Raw genomic sequence first — 10,896 nt, 5'->3', positions numbered from 1 at the left:
TGTCAATCTAGTTCACTGCAACCTCAAACTCCTGAGCTCAAGTGATCCTTCTGCCTCAGCCTCCTGAGTAACTGGGACTACAGGCACCTGCCACCACAGCCAGCTAAATTTTCTATTTTTAGTAGAGACCAGGTCTCGCTCTTGCTGGACCTGGACTCCTGAGCTCACGTAATCCTCTTGCCTTGACCTCCCAGAGTGCTAGAATTATAGATATGAGCCACTGCTTGGCCTAAAATCACAGAATTTATGATAATTAGTCCAATACCTTTAAATTTAGAGATTAGGAAGAGATATCAAATGATTGACCTAAAGCTGCAGTTACCTAACATTCAGAGTTAGAACCTATTTACATACCTAGTCCAAGGTTCTTTCTCTTACATTATTGTTTCTCAAAACTTAAATAGGCAGCCATTACTCACAGCTAGGAGATTTCTGAAAATGGTATCTGATACACATTCTCCGTAAAAATGTCGAGGTTAAGGATCCCACCAAATTCTTAATCAATAGTATGGGCTGGCTCGGTGCCTGTAGCTCAGCAGCTAGGGTAACTGGCCATATACACAGGGGCTGGAGGGTTCGAACCCAGGCCAACAGCAATGACAACTACAACCAAAAAATAGCTGGGTGTTGTGGCATGTGCCTGTAATCTCGCCTACTTGGGAGGCTGAGGCAAGAGAATCGTTTAAGCCCAAGAGTTTGAGGTTGCTATGAGCTATGACATCATGGCACTTTACCAAGGGCAACACAGTTGAGACTTACTTTCAAAAAAAAAAAAAAAAGTATAAGGCTCAGAACCCATAGCACAATGGTTATGGTGCCAGCCACATACACCAAGGCTGGTGGGTTAGAATCCAGCCTGGGCCAGCTAGACAACAATGACAACTGCAACAACAACAAAAAAATAGCCAGGTGTTGTTGCAGGTGCCTGTGGTCCCAGATCTTTGGGAGGCTGAGGCAAGAGAATCACTTAAGGCCAAGAGTTAGAGGTTGCTGTGAACTGTGATGCCACAGCACTCTACCGAGGGTGACATAATAAAACTTTGTCTCAAAAAAAAAATATATATATATATATGCCAAGAAACTAATCACAGAGGAATACACCATGAGATATTGAACCAGCAACTTCCCAATCAACATCAACAGAATTGTAGTAAATGAAGCAGTCCAAGGGAGTGGACGCCTCCACCCAAATATCAAATGTTATAGGACCCACTCAAGAACTTAGATTACTTATGTCCTAGATAACCAGGACACAAAGACAGCTAAGAGTCTCATTAAAAGGAAATAATTAGTCTTGGCGCCCATAGCTTCGTGAGTAGGGTGTCAGCCACACGCACCAAAGCTGGCGGGTTTGACCCTGGCCCCGGCCTACTAAACAACAATGACAACTGCAACAAAAAAAAATGGCCGGGCATTGTAGTGGGTTCCTGTAGTCCCAGCTACTGGGAAGGCTGAGGCAAGAGAATCGCTTAAGCCCAGGAATTTGAGGTTGCTATGAGCTGTGACACCACAGCGAGGGTAACATAGTGAGACTCTGTCTCAAAAAAAAAAAAGGAAATAATTATAAATCTGCCACAGCCAAGTGTAGTTTTTTTTTTTTTTTTATGAGACAGAGTCTCACTTTATCACCCTCTGTAGAGTGCTGTGTTATCACAGATCACAGCAACCTCCAACTCCTAGGCTTAGGTGATTCTCTTGCCCCAGCCTCCCAAGTAGCTGAGACTACAGGTGCCTGCCACAACACCTGGCTATTTCCTTGCTGCAGCTGTCATTGTTTAGCTGGCCTGGGGGCTGGGCTCCAACACACCAGCCTTGGTGCATGTGGCTGGTGCTCTAACCAGTGCAGTAAACACTGCTACAGGCGCCAAGCCAGTCCTATAGATCTTTAAGAGTTCCCTCCTAAAATGGAGTTAATCAATGCATTTTAGCTACACTAAGATGGATTATGAAAGTTTACTGGTATAGTTAAAAATAATGCATTGTATGTTTCAAAATAACTGAAAGAGAGAACTTTCTTTCACCACAAAGAAATAGCTGAAATGCAAGGGTACATGCTGGATCTATTACCATAGAGTATAAATGTCTTAACACAATAATTAAGTAAACAAGATGAGGTATATATTAACCAGTATGATTTAAGTGTTCCTAATTCTATATGAAATCAGCACATTGTAACCCATATTATGTATACATGATCTATGTGTTTATGATTTAATAAAAAATAAAGGAAAAGAAATAGTTGAGGTGAGAGATATGCTAATTACGCTGATTTGATCATTCTACAATGAATACATGTATTGAAATATCACCAAAAAAAAAAAATTTTTTTTTTAGGCCAGGCACTTGTAATCTTAGCACTCTGGAAGGCCAACGCAGGTGGATCACCTGAGCACAGAAATTTAAGACCAGCCTGAGCAAGAGGGAGACCCCATCTCTACTAAAAAATAGAAAACTAGCCTGGCATTGTGGCAGGTGCCTGTAATCCCAGATGCCTGGGAGGCTGAGGCAAGAGGATATTTTGAGCCCACAAATTTGAGGTTGCTGTGAGCTATGACTTGATAGCACTCTACCCAACGCAACAGAGATTCTATCTCAGAAAATTTTTTGTTAAGGTTTATTAGGAGTGGCTCGGCGCCTGTGGCTCAAGTGGCTAAGGCGCCAGCCACATACACCTAAGGTGACGGGTTCGAATCCAGCCCGGGCCCGCCAAACAACAATGATGGCTGCAACCGAAAAAAAAATAGCCGGGCATTGTGGCGGGTGCCTGTGGTCCCAGCTACTTGGGAGGCGGAGGCAGGAGACTCGCTTGAGCCCGGGAGTTGGAGGTTGCTGTGACTTATGCCACGGCACTCTACCCAGGGAGACAGCTTGAGGCTCTGTCTCAAAAAAGAAAAAAAAAATTTATTAGGAGTAAAGGAAAGGAGGACTTATAGGGATGCAAGGGACTCAAAGCAAACACAAGGTACAAACAGTTCAGTCTGCTTAAAGGGAGACAAAAATCTTTTTATGTCACAATTTTGGCTGGGATGGCCTTGCTTTACTAAAAAATTCACTTTCAGTAAACTTGGGTAATCTACTTCAAATTTTTCATGTGAGACACTTAAAGTGTACATAAGAAAAATAATACAACAATAGCACAAACTTTAGCAGAGCTGCAACTTCAAAGCTAAGGAACTCCACGTAGGAACAAATGGACCCAAAACTTGGATCTGAGAAAGTTGGTTAGAAACCAGATCACCTCAGATCTTTTTTCCCTTGACTATAAGTGAAATACTGACTCCTATAGTTTCATTCCAGTAAATGTTGTGTTTAATTTGGAAATCTGAAAAAATGCCAAGGACCTTGTCCCTTTACCTCAGGGTATTGCTGGGAGGATCAAATGGGACAAGAGGCCAAAGGTTTTCTGTGCTGTAAAGTGCTAAATGAGGCCACAAGCAGCCGCTCTGCCTCACAGGAGAAGGGCACCAGTGTGATCACCATCCTATGGCCCCTGCAAGGACTGCTCTGCAGTGACCATCATAAAACTTCAGCCCTCCAATGTTGATGAGCAAACCCCACAGCACCTTAAACCTTCCTTAAGGATTAAAATCAATGCATACAGCGAATGTGAAAGTGATACTTAAAAACTGATAGGTATTTTTAACAAATGAGCTCATTCCATAGAGCCAGCTTCTATAATGAAACTCGTTTGTCACAAATAAGCATATAAATGGAGGAATTAATACATGAGGAGATCGTGAGACTTAGGAACAGACTGAGATCATCTCTGTAGACTGTCTTCCCAGTTCTCTCCCCTCTTCTACCTCTCTTATGATAGGAAAACTGAGGTTATGGTGGGAACCCAGATTAAACTGCAGTTTTCTGACTCTTCTTCTAAGTCTCTCTTCTCCTACCAAATAATTTTTTTTAACATTTCAAACACACACACAAAAATAGGTAATAACACCCAGACTTTTAAAATGTTAATGTTGTTGGGTGGCACCTGTGGCTTAAGGAGTAGGGTGCCACATACTGGGGGTGGTGGGTTTGAACCCGGCCCCAGACAAAAACTGCCAAAAAAAAAAAAAAAAGTTAATATTGTCATATGCTTCAGATCTCTTAAAAAAAGAAAATTTAAGAGGCCAGGTGCGGTGACTCACATCTGTAATCCTAGTACTCTGGGAGGCCGAGGCTGGTAGATTCCTTGAGTTCAGGAGTTGGAGACCAGACTGAGCAAAGAGCAAGGTCGTGTCTCTACCAAAAATAGAAAAACTAGCCATGCACTGTGGCAGGTGCCTGTAGTCCCAGCTACTCAGGAGGCTGAGGCAAGAGGACTGCTCAAGTCCAAGAGTTTGAGGTTGCTGTGAGGGATGATGGCACCCAGGGTGACAGAGTGACTCTTGTCTCAAGAAAAAAAAAAAAGGAAAGAAAATAAAAGAATTAATTTAAGCATTATATCTTTATATATTGGTAGATTAATTCCCATTCCTCTATCCCATTCCCCTATCTCCCTCCCTCTCTGGAGGTAACCACCATATTGAGGTTGTACATATTCTATGATTTTTCTTTGTGTTTTTATATGCTTACCAAATGATGGATTATACGTCCATAAACCAACCACACCATGTTGTCAGAGCAGAGTTGTTCTTCAAAACAAGGAAGAGTCTCGCACTCTGTTATGCTTGCACACAGTTACAACCTTTTGGGTTTGGGCTAGATATTTCAGAACATCCTAGGGCAGATTCTAAAGTGTTTTTAAATAATTACCACAGAAGGATCTAGTGAAATATTTTGCTATCATTCAAAGTAAAAAAGCAAAGCAGGCAAATATAAACATTTTAATACGATTTCTTTTCTTAAAACATCTCAAGTTAATGTTTTATATTGTGAAGCACTGGTTTATAATGACCTGTCACTGAACAACTGCGAAAAATGGATTAAGCAATTTAACTAGTATTATAATAATAGGCTGAACACAGTGGCTCACGCCTGAAATCCTAACACTTTGGAAAGCCAAGGCAGGAGGATCGTTTGAGCTCAAGAGTTCAAGACCAGCCTGAGCAACATAGAGAAATTCCATCTCTACCAAAAACAATTATTAACAAATTAGCTGGTCATGGCAGCATGAACCTGGAAGTCCCAGCTGCTCAGGCGGGTGGGGCAGGTGGATCACATGGGGCCAGGCACTGCAGGTTGGAGCAAGAAATGACGGTGCTACTGTACTCCAGCCTGGGAAAAAAGCGTGAGAGACCCTGTCTCAAAAAAAAAAAAAAGGAAAAATAAAAAATGATAGTTTCTACTCTTGCTTTAAGGCCCAGCTCAACATCACCACCTTAGTGAATCTATGATCTCCCCTTTTTTTTTTTTTTTTTATTACTTCTTCCTCCTGTAGTGTTTTCGTGCCCCCCATTGGCTGGAATCACAAGGTCTGGCTGTCTCGTTGTCCTGTTGTTGTTGTAGAGACGGGGTCTCACTCTGGCTCGTTTGGCTCAGGGGGGTCTTGGCTGGTCTCGAACCTCTGAGCTCAGGTGATCCACCCGCCTCGGCCTCCCATAGCGCTGGGACTACAGGCGTGCGCCACCACGCCCGGCCATGATCCCCAATTCTTTCAGCAATCATTTATTAAGTGGCAAAGCCCTATAGATACAAAAGTGTGTCAGATCCAGTTCCTGCCCAGAGTTCAGAAACAATTAAACTATAGTGTTTGACAAATGTACTTATGAAGAGAGAAATTTATGAAGGGCTCGTGGAGCCTAAACTTTACTTTTCTGGGGCAACTGGAAAAGACTTTACAGAGGAGGTGACGTTTCGACTACATTTTGGAGGATGTGTAGGAGGTCATAAAATGGAGGACAGAGGTGATTCCAGGTTGGGAGACATTGAATGAGAGGGTACAAAGGGTGGTATTAGTTTTAGAAAGACAACTAAGGATTGACACTGGAGGTGGAGAGACAAGAAGGCTGGCAACAGTTCACACAAAAGATGACATGAGGAGGTAGGGGGACGGATTTGAACAAAATCTAGACGACAAATTTAGCAGAACTCGATGCCTGATTGTATGGGGGAATGATATAACGTGGAGGAGCTGTGGATGACTCCCAAAACTTCACAAATGAGCGGGTGGTGAGGCCATGATGGAAATAGGGACTACAGTACAGAAGATAAGAACAGACCCGAGAGAGGGAGTTCAAGGTTAGTTGGAGGAATTTAGAGCTGGAGTTGAAACCTGTTCCATGAGATCTTTAAAGATTTCCCTTCCTAGGCCACCAATCACTCCTTCCTTTGCACACGATTGTAGACTATTTACCTTTTCATGTCAAATTATTTAAATTTGCTGTATTTACAAGTATACAGGGTATCCCAAAATCAGCCCTAAAGTTGCCATACATAGGGAAGATGGGAAATCATAGCTGAATGTACCTTTATTTACAAAATAGTCATTATACAATGTTTACAAAATATTCTCTATGTGTTTGCCACCTCTTTGTAAAATTTTGTAATTGACTATTTTGTAAATAAAGGTATTTAGCTATGCTTTCCCATCTTCCCTATGTATGGTGACTTTAAGGGTGACTTTGGGACACCCTGTATATAAATTTGTAAATTATGGGGAAAAGGTACTAGGTCTAATCCACCTCCGTACTGTTCTTATGGCAGAGCCTTACACACAGAAGGTCCTCAGAGTTTGCATTCTTGAAAAGGCATCTACATCAGATAAAAGAACTTGTCAGCTAACGTTTATCAAAACAGTGAACAAAAGTTGTAAATCGGTGAGTATACATAAAATACCTAAAGTATCTGGCCCTACAACGCCTACTTTTAATGTTGTAGCCAATTCTGGATGTAAAGGAACTCCTTTTGTGCTTATCTTACAAGGTAATCTTTGTATTCCTGTTTAAGGGATAGAACAACCTAAGTCCCAAGTGACTGATTGACTTTCCCGGGGTCACGAGGTTTGCCAGGGGCTAAACCAGGATTTGGGAAGGCTAGTTCGTGCACCCTGCTCCCCGTCCGAGGTAAGCCGGCTCTGTTGCCCAATTCTCAGTAGGTTTGAAAACAAGAGGGGTGGCACCCTGTGGCTCAGCGGGCACAGCACGCAGGGGTCTCACTCCCACCGTCTCAGCGACAGACTAAAGCGCCCAAACCCAGAAAGTGCCCCGACGGGCACAGCCACCGAGACCGCACAGCACAGGGCTCGCCCCCGCCCCAGAACCCGCATCCTCCGCATTAGCTCCACGGGGCCCATCGACCCACCTTTAGCTCCAACGAAGCCACCCACCCCCCTCCCAGGCTCCCAGCATGGCCCCTCAAGGTCAGAACTCCTCAAACCTAAAGGGTCTCAGGAGACAGAACTGCTGGCCCCCGCCTTCCTCCGCGGTCCTGCGTCGTGGGCTGGCCTGGTGTGCAGCCCCATTCCGCAGACCTAAGGCAGGGGTCGCGACCCCGCGAGGGCCTGAGAAGACAAGCACCCAGCCCCCCCTCCCCCTTACTCTCTCTCCAGGACCCCGCCCACACTCCTCAGGACACATGATGGGTGGAACCTTCAGGTGAAGGACCCCAGGAGGGCCAGGGCCGGACAGCCGCCCTGACCAAAGCAGCTGAGGTGCGCGAGAGGTCTGGGGACGCTCCTTCCGCGTGCCTAAGGGGCGCTAAGGGCAAGGGGCGTGCCCACCTGCGAAGCCCTGGAGCGCTGATTGGCTGTGGTCACCGAGGCGCGAAGAGGGGGCGTGTCCGCACGTGAGCTCTTGAGCTTTTTCCCAGTGAGGAGGCCGCGCAGGGGCGGACGAATGTGTGCACGGCTCGGCCACCTCCTCCTGCTGGGGGCAAAGGGCAGGCAGCTTGCATCTGGACCCGGGAGCTTTCGGACTTCTGGCCATGGCAGAAGCTGAGTGGGAGTCTCTGGAGCGCTGCTTAGAGAAGCATATTCCGCCCGCAGAGTTGCGAAACGTGAAGCGCGTTCTCTATGGAAAGGAGACCAGGTTTGGAGTCTAGTGTTGGGGCCACCGAGTGTGAAGTCTGGGGGTCAAGGGGAGGGCTTCAGCGCTTATAAGGTCTGAATTGGCAGGCAGAGGCCGTAGTAGGTTTTAATGTGTCGGTCACTATTCTAGGGTGACCTTCACAATTCACTTCTCCCCAAGGTTGCTGGAACTGGATGCCTGGAAATGGAGGGGAAAGGACTATTTTTTACTCTGCAGGGCTTTCTCCGGCCACCCCTACACTCCTTCCCCCTTTAAATGACCAGCTTCCTCCCCAGAGCTAGGCTTGTCCTTCAACCAGGGACATCTAGCAGATGTACTGATTGTCCAGCCCCGGACCCTCCTGCCCTCAGTGACCAGATCCTTGGAGGTAGCAGCTGGCTGAATCTAATTAGGGAGGGAACCGCTCCCACTAACGAGCCCTAGGAGTAGTTACCACACTCAATGCAGTTTTTGCACTCCTGGCGAGTTGCATGTATTGTTAGGACTTTCCGAGGGCCGAGTCCGAGGGCCGAGCACTGCCGGACACGGACTATACAAGCTGGAAAAGACACTTTCCCTTTTAATCTTATTTTCTTTAGTCCAGTCTTCCCTGTGGCAACCAGGAGGATCCCTTTAAAATGTAAATCATATCCTGTTGCTCCTTTGCTTAAAACTCTTGAAGAGATTTTCCTGAGCTTTAAAATGCCATCCAAACCCTGATCCCATGCAGCTCCTGACTAAATCACCTTTCACTTCCTTGCCCATTTGGTGGAGGCCCCTGCCTCCCCCAGTCCAGCCAGACTGCATGCCCCATGACCTGTGGCAATGACCCTGCAGCAGGGACTTTGAACAGCTCTGTTGTAACTCGAGAGTATTAACTGAATCAGTGGTCCCAACCACGGCTGCTGTGGGGTTACTACAGGGAGGCCAGACATCAGATCCAAGGGTCTTTTCACAGGTAGTAGCTGGTAGTCAGCATAACTGTCTCTTGGGATGAGATGGTATAAACTTCATGAGAAAGAACTACTTTGTACCCAGAAGGGCTGGATGGCCTTCAAGGCCCTTCCCAGTGGGCTGGTGTTGCACTCCTCCTTCCCCCCGCACCTGGAAAGACTAGTAACTGGAAGTGTCTTAGAGTGGGACTCCCGAAGGAGGTGTCTCTTTTTTTCTTTGTTTTGAGACAGAGTCCCAAGCTGTCGCCCTGGGGAGAGTGCTGTGGACTCACAGCTCACAGCAACCTCAAACTCTTGGGCTTAAGCGATTCTCTTGCCTCAGCCTCCCAAGTGGCTGGGATTACAGGCACCTGCCACAGCGCCTGGCTATCAATGAAGGTGTCTTAAATAAAGGAGGTGATGTCTCAGATTTCTGAGGGTGGGAATTTGTTTTAAGGATGAGGTGGGCATGTTCTCCTGGGGAGAAAAATGGAGAGAGCTCGTGGGTGTCTTAGGAAAAGAGAAATAAGTTTCCACATGGGTGATGGGGGGGGCACATTCTAGAGCAGGGTTGAGGTCGGAACAAAGGCTACCATGAAAGAGGGATTTTATCTGAGTGTTTGTATCATTCCAGAGCAGGGAGGGGGTGATAATAGGTGGTAAAATGGGAGCCAGCGTCTAGTAACCAATGACTGCCAGACCTCATTCTGGTGCTTGGTTCACAAGCATGAAGAAAGTGGCTCCCCTTTTCCTCTCTTTTCTTCCTCATTTAAAAACTGTTCTCCCAGCTCGAGGCCTATAGCTCAGTGGGTAGGGCGCTGGCCACATACACCCAGGCTGGTGGGTTCGAACCTGGCCCAGGCCAGCTAAACAACAATGACAGCTGCAACAACAACAACAGAAAATAGCCTGGTGTGTGGTAGGCATCTATAGTCCCAGGTACTTGGAGGCTAAGGCAAGAGAAGAATTGCTTAAGCCCAGGAGTTTGAGGTTGCTGTGAGCTGTGACACCACAGAACTCTACCGAGGGTGACATAGTGACACTCGGTCTCAAAAAGAAAAAAAGCTTGGGTGGCGCCTGTGGCTTCAGGAGTAGCCTGAAGTGCTACCCAGAGGTGACGGGTTCAAACCCAGCCCCGGCCAAAAACTGCAAAAAAACCCAAAACTCTTATCCCACTTAAATTCCTGTTCACTCCTCAAAACCCAATGTGAACACAGCCACCACTGTCCTCAGCCCCTCCTCTGGATTCCCATTGTGCTCCACACAAGACCACCTTCTCTCCCAATTACAACACTTAGTAAATGTTTGCTAACATTTGAATGAGTTAAAAGGGCCTTTGTCTGTGCCAGACAGATGTAATCCCCAGAGAACACTGACTCTCAATTTTAAGACAGCTGGAACCAAAAAGCACTCATTCATTTGACAAACATTTGTTGAGTACTTATTTTTGTCTCTAGCGTGGGGATACCAGGATGAGTAAGCCACAGTTCCTGCCCTTGGGGGCTTTCCATCTTTTGTTGATTGCCTTAGGTTGTGAGAGAAGGATGCAGGGAGAGCCTGAGAGGGTTTATATGTTTGGGGTGGGTTGGGGTCAGGAAGGCTTCCTGGGGGTGCCATGCAGGAGTTTGTTAGGAGACAGGAAGGGCACATGTCCCCAGACACCAGGGGACATGAGGCAGGAGTAGCCAGGGTAGATCCAGGGGGCTCCCAGGCAGCAGAACTGTGTCCTGGTAGTGGTGAGAGCTTTCAAAGAATTTGCCTTGGTAGCTGTGTCAAGAATGGCCTAGAAAAGGGCAGGTGAAAATGAGAGGCCTGGCTTAGCACCCGTAGCACAGTGGCTATGGCACCAGCCACATACACCGAAGGTGGCAGGTTCGAACCTGGCCCAGGCCAGCTAAACAATGACAATTGCAACAAAAAAAATAGCCAGGCATGTGTCAGGTGCCTGTAGTCTCAGCTACTTGGGAGGCTGAGGCAACAGAATCGCTTAAGCACTCTACCAAGGGCGACATAGTGAGACTCTGTCT

At 46.4% G+C, this 10,896-nt stretch overlaps 1 protein-coding gene across 2 annotated transcripts in view; it reads left to right on the top strand.

Moving 5' to 3' along the window:
• Positions 1 to 7,759: 7,759 nt before the first annotated feature.
• UPB1 (beta-ureidopropionase 1) overlaps positions 7,760 to 10,896 on the top strand; it is a 35,035-nt gene continuing 31,898 nt past the window's right edge. The window contains exon 1 of one of the 2 annotated variants that reach the window (XM_023508844.1): positions 7,760 to 7,958. In XM_023508844.1, the coding sequence (XP_023364612.1) occupies positions 7,855 to 7,958 (104 nt within the window). In that variant the 5' untranslated portion in view covers positions 7,760 to 7,854. The remainder of the gene's footprint in view (positions 7,959 to 10,896) is intronic. The other variant, XM_003803137.3, reaches the window with a different exon arrangement.

The sequence above is a fragment of the Otolemur garnettii genome, unplaced genomic scaffold, assembly GCF_000181295.1.
Source record: "Otolemur garnettii isolate 467f Iridium unplaced genomic scaffold, OtoGar3 scaffold00281, whole genome shotgun sequence".
Classification (NCBI taxonomy): domain Eukaryota; kingdom Metazoa; phylum Chordata; class Mammalia; order Primates; family Galagidae; genus Otolemur; species Otolemur garnettii.
This window is presented reverse-complemented; position numbering and strand designations above follow the sequence as displayed.